The sequence below is a fragment of the Argopecten irradians genome, chromosome 12 (genome assembly GCF_041381155.1).
Source record: "Argopecten irradians isolate NY chromosome 12, Ai_NY, whole genome shotgun sequence".
Classification (NCBI taxonomy): domain Eukaryota; kingdom Metazoa; phylum Mollusca; class Bivalvia; order Pectinida; family Pectinidae; genus Argopecten; species Argopecten irradians.
The window spans coordinates 36,010,911-36,031,015 of record NC_091145.1 but is presented as its reverse complement, the minus strand read 5'-3'; the positions used below and the strand labels follow the sequence as shown (position 1 = coordinate 36,031,015).

At 36.5% G+C, this 20,105-nt stretch overlaps 1 protein-coding gene across 1 annotated transcript; it reads right to left on the bottom strand.

Annotated features, from left to right (window-relative positions):
- Window positions 1-433: 433 nt before the first annotated feature.
- On the bottom strand, window positions 434-19,894 carry LOC138304813 (uncharacterized). The gene is made up of 6 exons (XM_069245114.1): window positions 19,761-19,894; window positions 17,763-17,863; window positions 16,408-16,682; window positions 9,822-9,957; window positions 8,405-8,653; window positions 434-7,996 (listed from the first exon to the last, which is right to left on the bottom strand). Exons 1-6 carry the CDS (start codon window positions 19,766-19,768, stop codon window positions 7,368-7,370), a joined length of 1,398 nt encoding a protein of 465 aa, XP_069101215.1. The 5' UTR covers window positions 19,769-19,894; the 3' UTR covers window positions 434-7,367.
- Window positions 19,895-20,105: the final 211 nt, after the last annotated feature.

The following is a 20,105-nucleotide window of genomic DNA, read 5'->3' as shown; positions in this document are numbered from 1 at the left end:
ATACAAGCTCTGATACAAAACTCTACCAAGCTCTTTACTAGATCCATCATGTACTTAGCTCTGATACAAGCTCAGATACAAGCTCTGATACAAAACTCTACCAAGCTCTTTACTAGATCCATCATGTAATTAGCTCTGATACAAGCTCAGATACAAGCTCTGATACAAAACTCTACCAAGCTCTTTACTAGATCTATCATGTACTTAGCTCTGATACAAGCTCAGATACAAGCTCTGATACAAAACTCTACCAAGCTCTTTACTAGATCTATCATGTACTTAGCTCTGATACAAGCTCAGATACAAGCTCTGATACAAAACTCTACCAAGCTCTTTACTAGATCTATCATGTACTTAGCTCTGATACAAGCTCAGATACAAGCTCTGATACAAAGCTCTACCAAGCTCTTTACTAGATCTATCATGTACTTAGCTCTGATACCAGCTCAGATACAAGCTCTGATACAAACCTTTACCAAGCTCTTTACTAGATCTATCATGTACTTAGCTCTGATACAAGCTCTGATACAAGCTCTGATACAAACCTTTACCAAGCTCTTTACTAGATCTATTATGTACTTAGCTCTGATACAAGCTCTGATACAAGCTCTGATACAAGCTCAGATACAAGCTCTGATACAAAACTCTACCAAGCTCTTTACTAGATCTATCATGTACTTAGCTCTGATACAAGCTCAGATACAAGCTCTGATACAAAACTCTACCAAGCTCTTTACTAGATCTATCATGTACTTAGCTCTGATACAAATTCCTACCAAGCTCTTTAATAGATCTATCATGTATCTCTGATGCAAGCTCAGATACAAACCCGTACAGGGTTTTTCACTAGATCTATCGTACTCCTCAATACTCTAGGGGTTATTAATACTAACGATTTATCCACTCCTGGACTATATCTTATAGCAAAACTATAGGCAACTGAACAGAACAGGTAATTTAGTCCTTAGATGTACATCAAAAAAGCCGTATAACAGTACACTGTGGTTGACTGTGTTGCTTTTAAGTTGGCGTCGCTCTTTGTCTGTAGTCTTCAAAGAAAAGCTATGCAGGCCTGTGATTGATTCAGATGTTTTCTCCTGAGCTGCCTTCAGTTTAACTATGATATAGTCCAGGGGTGGATATCACGTCAGTTATAGTAACCCCTGGAGTATCAAGGATGATCTATCATATAATTAAGTAGAAGTTATCGCTGACTTATAAAAATGAACAATGCTTTAATATATATTATATGGCAGGATTCAATATCACTAACAGAATCACACTTGTTCATAAATGCATGAACAACTTTTAAGCTAAAACCTCGACTAGGTAAAACCATTCATTAAGTATCTGGGTAAAACCATTCATTAAGTACATGAGAAAAAAAGGACTTCTAAAGATTCATTAAATAACACTGTTTAAAGATGCTATACTGCAAACAAAGCAAAGTCCATTTTTATTATTTGGCTTATGGTGCCATCAGTATTCCATTCAATAGGGGTCAGGAGGCAAAGGAATTTCCTCAGGGTGTAATTAATTTTATTCATATTGACTGTAAGTTAAATAAGAAACTCAAACTCATAAAGAATGGTATATAAAGTACATGTAAGTAAAGTATGTAACTGAAAATAAATACAAACACACCTGTTCTTTTATCACATATAGAAATACTTACAGATGCTCCATCGCCGACAGAGCATAAATGATATTCATCATTTGAGCAATAATTGGTGTCTTATTGTATATATATACGTCTAATTAACACAAAAAATAATATAAAATATTTTATTTTGATTTTGGTGCATGCGCAATCAGTACTTCATTCCATATAGGATATAGTGCCACGGAATTTTTTCGGGATGCAATTAATTATTTTTCATATTTTTTAACTTGAAGTAAACTTTGAAGCTCAAACTTTTCAATGGTGGTAATGGTGTAAAGTAAGTAACTTTTGTAACTGAAGAAAAATACTAAATCGACTGCTCCTGTTTTTGATAGTGAAACAATACCATTGTCAGCGATGGAGCATCTTTAACAACGAGAGGCCCATGTACTCAATGCCTCTTAGTTATTCAACAGGAGGTCGTTTAAAAAGATTTTAGCCTATTTGACCCCTGTGACCTTCAATGAAGGTCAAGGTCCTTAATTTTAACAAACTTGTTAGCCCTTTATCCTAGCATGCAGCAGGCCCAATATGAGTACCCTAGGCCTTTTGGTTCTTGAGAAGAAGTTGCTTAAAGATTTTAGCCTATTTGACCCCTATGACCTTGAATGAAGGTCTATGTCATTTATTTGAACAAACTTGTTAGCCCTTCATCCCAGCATGCTGAAGGCCTAATATGAGTATCCTGTGCCATTTGATTATTGAGAAGAAGTCGCTTTAAGATGTTAGCCTATTTGACCCCTGTGACCTTGAATGAAGGTCAAGGTCATTTATTTGAACAAACTTGTTAGCCCTTCATCCCAGCATGCTGCAGGCCCAATATGAGTATCCTGGGCCTTTTGGTTCTTGAGAAGGAGTCATTTAAAGATTTTAGTTTTTTTGACCCCTGTGACCTTAAATGAAGGTCAAGGTCATTCATTTGAACAAACTTAATAGCCCTTCATCCCAGCATGCTTCATGCCTAATATCAGTACCCTGGGCCTTCTGGTTCTTGAAAAGAAGTCGTTTTAAGATTTCAGCCTTTTTGACCCCTGTGACCTTGAATGAAGGTCAATGTCATTCATTTGAACAAACTTGGTAGTCCTTCATCCCAGTATGCTACAGGCTAAAAATCAGTACCCTTGGCCTTTCGGTCATTGAGAATAAGTCGTTTGAATGAAAAATTTACGCACGGCGTACGACGCACGCGCACAACGACGGACGGTGCATTATGACAATAGGTCATCCTGACCCTTTGGGTCAGATGACCTAAAATGCCACTACATGTACTTGTTGACAGTATAGCATCATTATCACAAGTGTAAGATGTAAGGTATAACCTGTCAAAACCAGCCATTGTCTAATCCGGATCTCTATTCTGGCTTACTAATAATTGCATGGCATTGTCTTTCTTAATTATAGTACATGTACAAATTGATCCCGCCCCTCAGGCCCCCCGGGGGTCAGCCCTATCATTTGCACAATTTTGAATCCCAACACTATAAGGATGCTACCATTGCATTATGGGTGCTATACCATACTTAGTTTCAGAGAAGAAGTCGTTTATATGGAAATAGCCAAATTGGCCCCTTTTGACTCCACCTCTCAGGCCCCCGGGGGGTCAGCCCCATTATTTGTACAATTTTGAATCCCCACCCTATAAGGATGATATCATTGCATTATGGGTGCTATCCCATGCTTGGTTTCAGAGAAGAAGTCGTTTATATGGAAATAGCCAAATTGAGCCCTTTTGACCCCGCCCCTCAGCCCCCCCGGGAGTCAGCCCCATCATTTGTACAATTTTGAATCCCCACCCTAAAACGATACTACAATTGCATTATGAGTGCTATCTCATGCTTAGTTTCAGAGAAGAAGTCGTTTAAATGGAAATAGTCAAATTGACCCCATTTGACCCCGCCCCTCAGGCCCCCGGGGGGTCAGCCCCATCATTTGTACAATTTTGAATCCCCACCCTATAAGGATGCTACCATTGCATTATGGGTGCTATCCCATGCTTGGTTTCAGAGAAGAAGTCGTTTATATGGAAATAGCCAAATTGACCCCTTTTGGCCCCGCTGAGGTATCCCATAAGCTCACCTCGGTCCTTTGGACCAGTTGAGCTAACAATGTCTATCTGTCCCTGGGCCTTGAGTGGTCTTTATAAACAGGTTTGACTGTAATTAAAACCTGTATATTCTGGTAACCTGTCTATAGCGACCAAATATACTGGTCCTGATAACATCAAGTGTAGAGAAGTTTTACTGTACATGTGTATATAATAATACAGTGAGACAGACTCAACTTAATTACAAGTCTACCTTAATGTCCTCTATACAATGTCTCTCAAAACTACATGTACTTAAAGTGAGACTTTCACTTAACAATCACCTCAATGTACATAGGGTACATGTACCAGTAAACATGATAACCCATGTTATCACCTTTAAGTCCATCTCATTCCAATATAATTTACACACTTCTGTACACAGGTTAACAGCAGGCTGGATGTTAGTATTTAAATCTTACGTCTGTATACACAATCTGACAACCAAGCATCTATCAAACATTGATCTTAAGGTACAGTCAAGTTCTAGTAATAATGAAACTGGTCTATTATGTGCTCTAAATTATCAATATTAAATGTTTTGATATTTTACAGTAAAATGGTTGTCTTTATCTGAATTACTTCAACAAAAGTCGACAAGCAATAAATGTTAAGTGACTGATTAGTCTAACAATTCCACACACTCTCTGATAAAAAAAACCTCAGGTCAATGTAAATGAACACATAGTTTTTGGAACACAAGTATAATAAAATTGTACATAAAAAACATTTATAATTAAAAATCAACAGGTAACATCTAACACGTGGGTTTTGATTAAGCGTTTCATGGTTTTAACTCTACCTATAGGTATAAATAATTGATTCTTATTATACAGGTGTTATACAGGTGTTTCATCGCAAAACCTTAAACTTTAATTGACTAGCATCATCCGATGAATGACTAGGAAAACATACAACCATATATCTAATATCATATTGTTATATTTAACATTATCAATCTTCAGGGCTCATAACTTACCTTCAATATCATAACAAATTTTATCTAAAACAGACTTTAAGTAAAATAATTATTTTCATTAATCAAAATGCAAAGTAAAATCAAATAACACATATAATGTATAAAGATAATAAATGTTAGGAAATCATTTCCCATGTATACTTTACATATACTATTGCTGCACAGCAAGATACATTGTACATTTTGTATGTACAGAGCCAAAGCCGTCACAACTTGAAGCAGTGAGCAGATGGGTCCTCTACCTGGATACACAGAGATACATGTAGGGAATTGAAAATTAAGTGAAAACTATAAACTGAAAGACACAAAAAGGAGGCAGTTTATCTATTAAATGCCTCCTGCTTAAGATTGTCTCTTTTAGTTTATAATATAAAATTTCATTACAAATGTTACAAAAGCTTGATTGGGTAATGCTCATTCTTGTTATCTTCTCTTTACATCATAATTAAACATTTTGTGTTTTCCATATATACATATACATACACTGTATTGTGTACATGTATTTACAGTTATCCGTAGTATTGAATAAAGCTAATCAAAGATGAAAATCTGAAACATTTGTTACAATCACATATCAAAGACAGCATTTTTTTTTAAATGACAAAGCGGCAATAGTTCCAACAAAGAATTTCTAAGAAAGAAGCCAATACATATTGACTGAGCCCCAGACAGACACATTAATATTGTCTGTACCCTATACATATAACCATGTTATAACTTGGCTGACCAGCAGCTATTATTATGACGGAACTTCTCACCAACTGTAAATGGCGTTATTATGACAACTGCATTGTTGGTGACCCATGGTTGATTGCACTACACTACGCTACACTTATCACCAGTGGGACAGCTCGATCTCAGAGCACTGTTTTCATCAGGTTCCGTCTGATTGGCCCCAACAGATTTTCCTGCAGAATTTTTAGACAATGAGATTTGAGGTAACATACGCTTCACAGAAGCTGTACATAAACAGCATTGATATCCATAAATATTCGCCCTACAAACTGAAAAGTTCTCATTTTAAAAGAGTTGATCGGTTTCTATTTATAGAGTGACGTCATTAAAGCGTTGCTCTGAGATCAAGCTGTACCTTAGGTGATAAGTGTAGCGTAGTATAGTGCGATTACCCGTGGGTCTCCGACGATGTTTAAACTGTAAACGTACATGTACATATATTAGTGCTCCTAGTATAAGAAATTTAGCGCTACAATAGGATTGCATTGATTGTATTTTCTGTACAATAATAGCACATCAATCACTCTGAATGTGCTTACTTCAATGTAGTCAAATTTTAGTGCAAATTCAGAAAAATGTAAATTATATCATTTATATATGTGCCAATAAGTCATATGAATTATTAGTGCAGATATAAATTAGTGCAATTCCATTCAATACCAAAAATACCCTTTTATAAAATTTAGGGCTGTACATAAATTTGTGCTTCAAAGACAGCCTGAAAAGTGCTAATATAAAAAGTATGTTAACAATATATCCATACAGATAAGGCAGAAACTGTTCACAGTGAACTGATATACATGTATTACATGAGTACATATTCTATGCAACCAATTAGACTAAATAAGAATATGTTTTTGCCCACAAAACATAGAGCTTAATATGAACAGCTATAGAGCAAAACAAGATTAATATTCCTTTTCTATAATCATTAACAAGCTTGTAAAACAGATAAAAAATAAATAACAATTATATAGAAAATTGCATTTTAGATAAAAAACAGAAAACTATTTGATCAATTGACCAGTAAGATATTATAAAGACAGAAATGATGAAAGAAGTATTTAAATAGAAAACTTTGTGAGTATTAGCAATCAGTAAATACAGACAACTTGAGATTGTATATAGTAGTCACTGTTACATATAACTTTGGGAGTATTAGCAATCAGTAAATACAGACAACTTGAGATTGTATATAGTAGTCACTGTTACATATAACTTTGGGAGTATTAGCAATCAGTAAATACAGACAACTTGAGATTGTATATAGTAGTCACTGTTACATATAACTTTGGGAGTATTAGCAATCAGTAAATACAGACAACTTGAGATTGTATATAGTAGTCACTGTTACATATAGTCTAAATGAGTATTAGCAATCAGTAAATACAGACAACTTGAGATTGTATATAGTAGTCACTGTTACATATAACTTTGGGAGTATTAGCAATCAGTAAATACAGACAACTTGAGATTGTATATAGTAGTCACTGTTACATATAGTCTAAATATTATCTTGCATAAGTCTTCATCTTACATGATGTAGACAAGTTAATGGTAGAACTAGAATATTGGAATTGATGAAGAATTGAGAACCAGTTATTTTCATTTGTTTTCTTCAAGAATGATGATGATGGACAACTAGGTATATGGTCAGATTATTTTGCCTTAATACATGCGAGGAGTTGACAATATAATCACTCCATTTCTTCAACTGGCTATTCACACGAATATCTGTTACTAAAACAAATATATTGACAAGAATTGGTAGGTATAAGTCTACATAAGGGGGTGAATATCAAGTTAATAGACCAGCAGTATGAATTGATCCTCCTATCAGCTGTCTGCCGTGTTTAGATTCTGGTGAAGTGGTGAAGTACTTCCTCCAGTATGATTTGATCCTCCTATCAGCTGTCTGCAGTGTTTAGATTCTGGTAAAGTGGTGAAGTACTTCCTCCAGTCACAGTAGCAGTGATAGGAATAGGCATATCAATGGCTTCTTCATAGGAAGGTGGATTCTCGGGCAACTCTCCCTCCATCGGCTGGGTGGGAGTGAGGCTTGCTCCCTCCCCTAGGGGTTCTGGCAACTTTTGTCCTTGGGGTGGAGCAGGATCTGGTCTTGTCCCCTCCCTCGGGAAATCTGGTAGCTTTCTTCCCTGGGATGTGGCAGGAGTAGGCTTTGTCCCCACTCCTGTCGGTTTTACTTGCTGTGTATTTGCATATGTGTGTGTGCTACTTGGTGTTACTAACGGTATTTGTCTGTTATTTTCCATGACAACATCTGGAGTTACCTGGCTATTATTACTGGAGGTGACAGCTGAACATACATGACTATGACTATTATTACCAGAGGTGACAGCTGAAGGAACATGACTATGACTATTGTTACCAGAGGTGACGACTGAAGATGACTGGTTATTGTTACCAGAGGTGACGGCTGAAGATGTCTGCCTTATATTGTCTCTGTTTCTTGTTTCTGTTACTTGTACATCTGCTGTATGCTGGTTCAGAGGATCTGCATTAATGTAGTGGTTATCTATGTAGACAACAAAAGAGATATATAAATTATATTTTGAATAGTACAACACATGCATATATAAGTACATAAAATTGGCATCATTATATTTTCAACATATACATGATCAGATTGACCCACCAGTTTGGTGGAATCACCTAAAAGTCTGTCACACTAAGTAACATGACAGTTACATAAAACTGACTGTTAATGACAGCTACAGTAATAACCAGATATTTGTGGCAGGAAAGACTGGTATATGTTATGATTATTAAAGGCTTTTATACTGACAAAACTCAGATGAAACATTACTGTATTAACACCATTCAATTCACTTCCTATCTATAAATTATTTTCAACAATAATTGCCAGTATTTGTGATGCAATAAAATTCTCTTTTTTATACAAAATAAGCCTTGGCTGGAGTACCTAGAGGTGGGTGATCGGTGAGTTCTGTGTAGCTATTGGGCTGGAGACGCTGACGACTGTTGGACAGACTGGTGAGGACGTGATGACTCTCTTGGGTCTCCTCCTGGATATATTCTTGCCTCACGATCATTTTAAGCCTCACTGCTTTAAACACCATAATCGCCACAATGATGGCCGCTATCACACTAACTCCAACTATGCCAATCTTCAGACCCATGGACATAGTATCCTGGTGTGTTTTCTTACCATCTGAAACAGTAAATCAGAGTTGTCATGTCTGATGATATTCTACCACATACCTTCTGGTCATTTCTGAATTTCAAGTCCATGTCTTGTATTTAACAGCTTAAAGCTATGGTTATAGATATTGATACTATAAAAGCACAGATATTAGTGGTAATCATAATTCAAAGATCATGTTTGCACTAAAATTTCACTACAAATGATGTACAAATTGCATTATATACATTTGTTTTTATAAAAAGACAATTAATAACCCCTGCTGCTCTAATTTAGAAATAACTTCATTAATAGGGGACATTGCAGAACCCTATATAGTTTACTCAACTACCCTTTATGTCAGGGTTCTGTAGAGCAAATTTTTTCAAAGTCTGTCAAGTAGTTTAGTTCGTGGGACAATGTTGTGTCTATACACACAGAGAGACAGACAGATGGTAAACCTGATTACAGTATACCCCCTTATCGTTGTTGTATACACGTAATTATTTGCCACATCCATCATCAGATCACAATAGATATATATATATCAGTGTAACTAGCTATTGGACTGGTGTACTTTACCTGAGAGTGTTACATTAATCCTAAAGTTGTACACTCTCTTTGGTGTTACATATTCTCTATACCTAGGTATACCTTACCTGTAAGTGTTATGTTGATCCTGAAGTTGTACACTTTCTTTGGTGTTACATATTCTCTATACCTAGGTATACCTTACCTGTAAGTGTTAGGTTGATCCTGAAGTTGTACACTCTCTTTGGTGTTACATATTCTCTATACCTAGGTATACCTTACCTGTAAGTGTTAGGTTGATCCTGAAGTTGTACACTCTCTTTGGTGTTACATATTCTCTAAACCTACGTATACCTTACCTGTAAGTGTTAGGTTGATCCTGAAGTTGTACACTCTCTTTGGTGTTACATATTCTCTATACCTAGGTATACCTTACCTGTAAGTGTTAGGTTGATCCTGAAGTTGTACACTCTCTTTGGTGTTACATATTCTCTATACCTACGTATACCTTACCTGTAAGTGTTAGGTTGATCCTGAAGTTGTACACTCTCTTTGGTGTTACATATTCTCTATACCTAGGTATACCTTACCTGTAAGTGTTAGGTTGATCCTGAAGTTGTACACTCTCTTTGGTGTTACATATTCTCTATACCTACGTATACCTTACCTGTAAGTGTAACGTTGATCCTAAAGTTGTACACTCTCTTCGGTGTTACATATTCTCTATGTAGTATAAACCTCACATTGTGGTTTCTCTTTGTCATCAGTGACCTTGGATTCCTATCCTTACAGCCCAATCGCCTCTGAAAATGGAGTTGCATCAAATGAATTGAATTCATAATGCAAACAACATCCCACACAAAACTTTAACATGATTCAATATATTTTTATACACTATAAAGCTATTATATAAATACATTTGATCTTACAGAAAAACATTTGGTGCCTTTATTATACCTATGATGTGTGTGTGGCAAGGGGAGATAATCAGTATTAAACCTACCATCAAAATGACGTCCCTATCAAACATAACAAAGGGACACTGATAGATAATCTGTGAGACAGGGGAGATAATCAGTGTTAAACCTACCATCAAAATGACGTCCCTATCAAACATAACAAAGGGACACTGATGGATAATCTGTGAGACAGGGGAGATAATACATAGTAAACCTACCATCAAAATGACGTCCCTATCAAACATAACAAAGGGACACTGATAGATAATCTGTGAGGCAGGGGAGATATCAGTGTTAAATCCATCATCAAAATGAGGTCCCTATCAAACATAACAAAGGGACACTGATAATAAATCTGTGAGGCAGGGGAGATAATCAGTGTTAAATCTATTAACAAAATGAGGTCCCTATCAAACATAACAAAGGGACACTGATAATTAATCTGGGAGGCAGGGGAGATAATCAGTGTTAAACCTACCATCAAAATGAGGTCCCTATCAAACATAACAAAGGGACACTGATAATTAATCTGGGAGGCAGGGGAGATAATCAATGTTAAACCTACCATCAAAATGAGGTCCCTATCAAACATAACAAAGGGACACTGATAATTAATCTGGGAGGCAGGGGAGATAATCAATGTTAAACCTACCATCAAAATGAGGTCCCTATCAAACATAACAAAGGGACACTGATAATTAATCTGGGAGGCAGGGGAGATAATCAATGTTAAACCTACCATCAAAATGATGTCCCTATCAAACATAACAAAGGGACACTGATAATTAATCTGGGAGGCAGGGGAGATAATCAATGTTAAACCTACCATCAAAATGAGGTCCCTATCAAACATAACAAAGGGACACTGATAATTAATCTGGGAGGCAGGGGAGATAATCAATGTTAAACCTACCATCAAAATGAGGTCCCTATCAAACATAACAAAGGGACACTGATAATTAATCTGGGAGGCAGGGGAGATAATCAATGTTAAACCTACCATCAAAATGAGGTCCCTATCAAACATAACAAAGGGACACTGATAGATAATCTGTGAGGCAGGGGAGATAATCAATGTTAAACCTACCATCAAAATGAGGTCCCTATCAAACATAACAAAGGGACACTGATAATTAATCTGGGAGGCAGGGGAGATAATCAATGTTAAACCTACCATCAAAATGAGGTCCCTATCAAACATAACAAAGGGACACTGATAATTAATCTGGGAGGCAGGGGAGATAATCAGTGTTAAACCTACCATCAAAATGAGGTCCCTATCAAACATAACAAAGGGACACTGATAATTAATCTGGGAGGCAGGGGAGATAATCAATGTTAAACCTACCATCAAAATGACGTCCCTAACAAACATAACAAAGGGACACTGATAATTAATCTGTGAGGCAGGGGAGATAATCAGGTTAAACCTACCATCAAAATGAGTCCCTATCAAACATAACAAAGGGACACTGATAATAATCTGGGAGGCAGGGGAGATAATCATAGTTAAACCTACCATCAAAATGACGTCCCTATCAAACATAACAAAGGGACACTGATAATTAATCTGGGAGGCAGGGGAGATAATCAATGTTAAACCTACCATCAAAATGAGGTCCCTATCAAACATAACAAAGGGACACTGATAATTAATCTGGGAGGCAGGGGAGATAATCAATGTTAAACCTACCATCAAAATGAGGTCCCTATCAAACATAACAAAGGGACACTGATAATTAATCTGGGAGGCAGGGGAGATAATCAATGTTAAACCTACCATCAAAATGAGGTCCCTATCAAACATAACAAAGGGACACTGATAATTAATCTGGGAGGCAGGGGAGATAATCAATGTTAAACCTACCATCAAAATGAGGTCCCTATCAAACATAACAAAGGGACACTGATAATTAATCTGGGAGGCAGGGGAGATAATCAATGTTAAACCTACCATCAAAATGAGGTCCCTATCAAACATAACAAAGGGACACTGATAATTAATCTGGGAGGCAGGGGAGATAATCAATGTTAAACCTACCATCAAAATGAGGTCCCTATCAAACATAACAAAGGGACACTGATAATTAATCTGGGAGGCAGGGGAGATAATCAATATTAAACCTACCATCAAAATGACGTCCCTATCAAACATAACAAAGGGACACTGATAATTAATCTGGGAGGCAGGGGAGATAATCAATGTTAAACCTACCATCAAAATGAGGTCCCTATCAAACATAACAAAGGGACACTGATAATTAATCTGGGAGGCAGGGGAGATAATCAATATTAAACCTACCATCAAAATGACGTCCCTATCAAACATAACAAAGGGACACTGATAATTAATCTGGGAGGCAGGGGAGATAATCAATATTAAACCTACCATCAAAATGACGTCCCTATCAAACATAACAAAGGGACACTGATAATTAATCTGGGAGGCAGGGGAGATAATCAATGTTAAACCTACCATCAAAATGAGGTCCCTATCAAACATAACAAAGGGACACTGATAATTAATCTGGGAGGCAGGGGAGATAATCAATGTTAAACCTACCATCAAAATGAGGTCCCTATCAAACATAACAAAGGGACACTGATAATTAATCTGGGAGGCAGGGGAGATAATCAATGTTAAACCTACCATCAAAATGAGGTCCCTATCAAACATAACAAAGGGACACTGATAATTAATCTGGGAGGCAGGGGAGATAATCCATAGTAAACCTACCATCAAAATGACGTCCCTATCAAACATAACAAAGGGACACTGATAGATAATCTGTGAGGCAGGGGAGATAATCAATGTTAAACCTACCATCAAAATGAGGTCCCTATCAAACATAACAAAGGGACACTGATAATTAATCTGGGAGGCAGGGGAGATAATCCATAGTTAAACCTACCATCAAAATGAGGTCCCTATCAAACATAACAAAGGGACACTGATATAATCTGTGAGGCAGGGGAGATAATCAGTGTTAAAACCTACATCAAAATGAGGTCCCTATCAAACATAACAAAGGGACACTGATAATTAATCTGTGAGACAGGGGAGATAATCAGTGTTAAACCTACCATCAAAATGAGTCCCTATCAATCAAACTAACAAAGGGACACTATGTATACATCTGTGAGGCAGGGGAGATAATCAGTGTTAAACCTACCATCAAAATGAGGTCCCTATCAAACATAACAAAGGGACACTGATAATTAATCTGGGAGGCAGGGGAGATAATCAATATTAAACCTACCATCAAAATGACGTCCCTATCAAACATAACAAAGGGACACTGATAATTAATCTGGGAGGCAGGGGAGATAATCAATGTTAAACCTACCATCAAAATGAGGTCCCTATCAAACATAACAAAGGGACACTGATAATTAATCTGGGAGGCAGGGGAGATAATCAATATTAAACCTACCATCAAAATGACGTCCCTATCAAACATAACAAAGGGACACTGATAATTAATCTGGGAGGCAGGGGAGATAATCAATGTTAAACCTACCATCAAAATGAGGTCCCTATCAAACATAACAAAGGGACACTGATAATTAATCTGTGAGGCAGGGGAGATAATCAGTGTTAAACCTACCATCAAAATGAGGTCCCTATCAAACATAACAAAGGGACACTGATAATTAATCTGGGAGGCAGGGGAGATAATCAATATTAAACCTACCATCAAAATGACGTCCCTATCAAACATAACAAAGGGACACTGATAATTAATCTGGGAGGCAGGGGAGATAATCAATGTTAAACCTACCATCAAAATGAGGTCCCTATCAAACCTTACAAAGGGACACTGATAATTAATCTGGGAGGCAGGGGAGATAATCAATGTTAAACCTACCATCAAAATGAGGTCCCTATCAAACATAACAAAGGGACACTGATAATTAATCTGGGAGGCAGGGGAGATAATCAATGTTAAACCTACCATCAAAAATGAGGTCCCTATCAAACATAACAAAGGGACACTGATAATTAATCTGGGAGGCAGGGGAGATAATCAGTGTTAAACCTACCATCAAAATGAGGTCCCTATCAAACATAACAAAGGGACACTGATAATTAATCTGGGAGGCAGGGGAGATAATCAATGTTAAACCTACCATCAAAATGACGTCCCTATCAAACATAACAAAGGGACACTGATAATTAATCTGAGATATCAGTGTTAAACCTACCATCAAAATGACGTCCCTATCAAACATAACAAAGGGACACTGATAGATAATCTGTGAGGCAGGGGAGATATCAGTGTTAAATCCATCATCAAAATGAGGTCCCTATCAAACATAACATAGGGACACTGATAATTAATCTGGGAGGCAGGGGAGATAATCAGTGTTAAACCTACCATCAAAATGAGGTCCCTATCAAACATAACAAAGGGACACTGATAATTAATCTGGAAGGCAGGGGAGATAATACATAGTAAACCTACCATCAAAATGACGTCCCTATCAAACATAACAAAGGGACACTGATAGATAATCTGTGAGGCAGGGGAGATATCAGTGTTAAAGCCATCATCAAAATGAGGTCCCTATCAAACATAACAAAGGGACACTGATAATTAATCTGGGAGGCAGGGGAGATAATCAATGTTAAACCTACCATCAAAATGAGGTCCCTATCAAACATAACAAAGGGACACTGATAATTAATCTGGGAGGCAGGGGAGATAATCATAGTAAACCTACCATCAAAATGACGTCCCTATCAAACATAACAAAGGGACACTGATAATTAATCTGGGAGGCAGGGGAGATAATCATTATTAAACCTACCATCAAAATGACGTCCCTATCAAACATAACAAAGGGACACTGATAGATAATCTGTGAGGCAGGGGAGATATCAGTGTTAAAGCCATCATCAAAATGAGGTCCCTATCAAACATAACAAAGGGACACTGATAATTAATCTGGGAGGCAGGGGAGATAATCCATAGTAAACCTACCATCAAAATGACGTCCCTATCAAACATAACAAAGGGACACTGATAATTAATCTGGGAGGCAGGGGAGATAATCAATTTAAACCTACCATCAAAATGACGTCCCTATCAAACATAACAAAGGGACACTGATAATTAATCTGGGAGGCAGGGGAGATAATCAATGTTAAACCTACCATCAAAATGACGTCCCTATCAAACATAACAAAGGGACACTGATAATTAATCTGGGAGGCAGGGGAGATAATCCATAGTAAACCTACCATCAAAATGACGTCCCTATCAAACATAACAAAGGGACACTGATAATTAATCTGGGAGGCAGGGGAGATAATCAGAGTTAAACCTACCATCAAAATGATATCTTTATCAAACGTTACAAAGAGGACATCTATCAAACATAACAAAGGGACACTGATAATTAATCTGGGAGGCAGGGGAGATAATCCATAGTTAAACCTACCATCAAAATGAGTCCCTATCAAACATAACAAAGGGACACTGATGGATTAATCTGGGAGGCAGGGGAGATAATCAGTGTTAAACCTACCATCAAAATGAGGTCCCTATCAAACATAACAAAGGGACACTGATAATTAATCTGGGAGGCAGGGGAGATAATCAATGTTAAACCTACCATCAAAATGAGGTCCCTATCAAACATAACAAAGGGACACTGATAATTAATCTGGGAGGCAGGGGAGATAATCAATGTTAAACCTACCATCAAAATGAGGTCCCTATCAAACATAACAAAGGGACACTGATAATTAATCTGGGAGGCAGGGGAGATAATCAATGTTAAACCTACCATCAAAATGAGGTCCCTATCAAACATAACAAAGGGACACTGATAATTAATCTGGGAGGCAGGGGAGATAATCAATGTTAAACCTACCATCAAAATGACGTCCCTATCAAACATAACAAAGGGACACTGATAGATAATCTGTGAGACAGGGGAGATAATCAGTGTTAAACCTACCATCAAAATGATATATCTATCAAACATTACAAAGGGACACTAATGGATGATCTGTGAGACAGGGGAGATAATCAGTGTTAAACCTACCATCAAAATGATATCTTTATCAAACGTTACAAAGGGACACTAATGGATGATCTGTGAGACAGGGGAGATAATCAGTGTTAAACCTACCATCAAACTATATCCAAACGTTACAAAGGGACACTAATGGATGATCTGTGGACAGGGGAGATAATCAGTGTTAAACTACCACAAAATGATTTTACAAAGGGGACACTAATGGATGATCTGTGAGACAGGGGAGATAATCAGTGTTATACCTACCATCAAAATGATATCTCTATCAAACGTTACAAAGGGACATTGATGGATGATGAGTTCCACATCACAATCTGGCATGTGGAAGCTTTCAAACTCGAGAAGTAGGAACTGTTTGGAACTGTCACTGTCAGGAGCCAGGATGACGTTACAGTCCCTCGAATCGGATGCATCCTTATAGTCCACCGTCTTAGCTAATATCAGAGCGGACTCTTTCTCCCTTAGATAATCAACCATTACAGAGTTTTGGTCCCGACAAACTTTTTTCTTATCCATTCCAACTGAAAACATTCAAACAAATTCAAAACATGAGAAATCTTTTACCTAACAAAAACATAAAAAATATACATCTATTTGAACGAAATAGGAAACCCAATACAATGTTATTATTTGGTGAATTCACATATATGCTGCCAGTCAACAAGCACAGAAATAATATATAGTTTTATGTAAACAAGAGCTGTTGGAGAACAGCAAAGCTCGCCTATTCAGAAGAAGTTGATGTTCAAGTATTTACTATTTAAACATGGAAATATGACAAATTAACAGACTCAAAAAAAACCTAAAGGACCCCAAATTGGTTGTATCATCACATTCAGCATTCATACACATTAGGAAAATAAAATCATAAACATTTATGATGACTTATGCTTAAACAATTGACAAAATAGAAACTTGCTCAAAAACTTTAACATGGAAATATGACAAATTAACAGACTCAAAAAAAACCTAAAGGGCCCCAAATTGGTTGTATTATCACGTTCAGCATCCATACACATTAGGAAAATAAAATCATAAACATTTATGATGACTTAAGCTTAAACAATAGACAAAATAGAAACTTGCTCAAAAACTTTAACATGGAAATATGACAAATTAACAGACTCAAAAAAAACCTAAAGGGCCCCAAATTGGTTGTATTATCACGTTCAGCATCCATACACATTAGGAAAATAAAATCATAAACATTTATGATGACTTCAGCTTAAACAATTGACAAAACAGAAACTTGCTCAAAAATTTTAACGTGAAATGGGACGCCAACGCTGACGCCGACACCAGGGTGATTACATTAGCTCCCCCTATTCTTCCAATAGCCAAGCTAAAAATGGAAGAAAAACATGATGGTTTATTATGTTACAATTAAGTTTACTACATGGCAAATTTGGAAATTTCCAAAGATATAGAATATTTAGTATTTTCTCTCTTAAATACCAAATATGCTTTCTGCGAAACAAAATGGTCTATCACACTTATTTAGAGTTTAACTGAATCTGGGTAAAATGTTCGGAAAAAGACATTTCATAAGCATGTACTATCTATCAAGATAAGAACACGTCAAATTATCTTTGTGTTGTTACCTAGTTTTGTCTTCTTTCCCTCTGTCACTGGTAACAACAGCATCAGAAAAAGAATCCATAATTCACCCACTGCAAGATTCTCCAAGGTAAAACAGCTGGCTCTGTAGAAAGAATTAAAGCTGATAATAACAATGGACAGCATGCTACGAAGGATTGCATCCTTTGGAAGGACCACTAACATCAGGATAGCATGTTATAATTACACACCCCCATCTCATTTACCTGAATAAACCCAACAGATGTAGAACTCGGTAACGGTATATGTAGCAAAATCTAAGATTGTCAACAATTTATTATAATTTTCATGTTGTTATATTGTCAATACATATAGGTATACCTTTGCCGCATTGATAGCTCACAAGAGCTATGAAGTTATATGTGCAATAACTGGCAAAATTTTGACATGTTATTTTTTCTCTCGTAATTATAATGTATTGAAAACTGTAAGGTTTCATGAATCACAGGTTTACGATGCGAAAAAAAAAAAAATACTGAAAATACTGAATTTTTAGTTTTTTTTTGTCGTAAACCTGTGCACCGGTAGAGACAAAAAGGTAATGGTGTCCCATTAACATGTATTACAACACAGAAATTTTGCACTGTTGAGGGTCTTATTTCTATGCTTTGTGTATGTTTAAAAGAAAACATATATATTGTAGTGACTTTGTCATATGTACGTGGTGTTGTGAACTTTGTGAACTTGCTGTGTCCCTGATCTCGCACATTTACACTATGTATTAATAAAGAATTATGTATTTACTGTCAATCAGCAATCCTGTTGTGAGCTAGTGGGCCTGAAACGGACCTTCATCACGACGGTATAACTTGAATCACAATATCTGCACAGAAGTCACTTTAAAATTACTAATAATTTATGAGGTGCAGCCCTTCATGCCCAAAATGCAAAGCACTTCTAAGGTAACACATACATGAAAATATAAGAAAAAACCCAATCTTCAAAATCCAATCCTATATACTGACAGCTTCAGTTTACAGCGGCCATTTATTTTTTTATACATGGGGATGGGAATCAAGGGTTATCAACATGGATATGATGCTTTGAAGTAAGCTCATTATATAATCGAGCGGTTCAAACGCTCTTATTATCTGACCAACGTTATCTTCATCTGGCAGAAGCTCAGTGCTACTGCTATCACTTTCTATTTGCAAGCGTTCAAGTGATTTAGACCACCTTCCAATTCAATATAATCAGCTAACCAAAAACGGAATATCTATTAAGGAAAAAAAATTCTTCCTTCTCTAATAGGGGTTTCCTTCTCAAATGTGGGTTTTGGGACAAATTGCACTTTTTAACATTGCATAATTAATTGTTACTCAAACATCTGACTGCGTTGTACGTCCTTTAAGGTTTTGCCTTCAGTCATATTAACAATATCACAAGCTAAGAGATCCCACAGAGATCTTGGCGCCAACCAAAGATTGTTTTATGTTTGACAAATGAAAGAGGGGTCTTTTCTCTACTTTTCAAACTTAAACTTCTTTTTTCTGCTTTTCAAACTTAGTACTTCTTCTCTCTGCTTTTCAAACTTTAAACTATCAAAATCCAAGATGGTGACATGACAACCATCTTGTTAACCATTCAGTTCAAACTGGTGTTGTGATATTTGTTGATTACATATCTTGCTGTTCTGTGTTGTGTTTTTTTTTTCTATCTGTTGAATTTTGATTGTGTTGTCACTGTTGTGGGGGTCCCATATGGAAGAGAAGTACTCCAGTTTGGGTCCAATTAGTGCTTTGTATGCGTGTTCTTTTTTTTTCGGTGAATTAATTATTTAAAACCATAATGATCTGTTTGTGTTTGCGGTGATATTACTTATGTGTATGTCTCATTTTAGGTTTATTTTGTAGTGTTAGTGCTAAATATTTGCTCCAGTTTACGGTCGAGTGTGTGATCGTGGAGTGTGTAGTTGTATTTTTTGTTGCGTTTTGGTGTAATACTGATGATGTTGCATTTATCTGGATGAAATTCATACAAACCTTTTCATTATCAACCATAATAATTAACCGTTCACACACTGCATTTCTGTACACTTGGGTTTTTCCTATTGAAACGACAAGAGATTCGAGTGGTTTGTTTTTTTGAGTGTCTTCAATGTCGCAAAGACGCTCCTTTTTTTCTACATTAAAAACAAACTCTGTGTTGATTAAGAAGGGCACCTGCTTTCCGACATTATAAAGCCGGGATCGGTGCGAAATGTCCGGATGAACGGATGGTTCTGAAATGAAATTACCTATTTTACAAATACAATAAAATAAAAACAGTAAATATTACTTAATCACATTATTGAATTAATTGTATTGAAACATTTATTAGAAAAATGT

Excerpts from the sequence above, each read along its gene's own strand:
- LOC138304813 (XM_069245114.1), bottom strand. Across the intron at positions 8,654-9,821 it reads GATCAACGTTACACTTACAG|ATGGTAAGAAAACACACCAG; the intron begins GTAAGGTATACG and ends TTACTGTTTCAG. Across the intron at positions 7,997-8,404 it reads CACCGATCACCCACCTCTAG|ATAACCACTACATTAATGCA; the intron begins GTACTCCAGCCA and ends TTGTCTACATAG.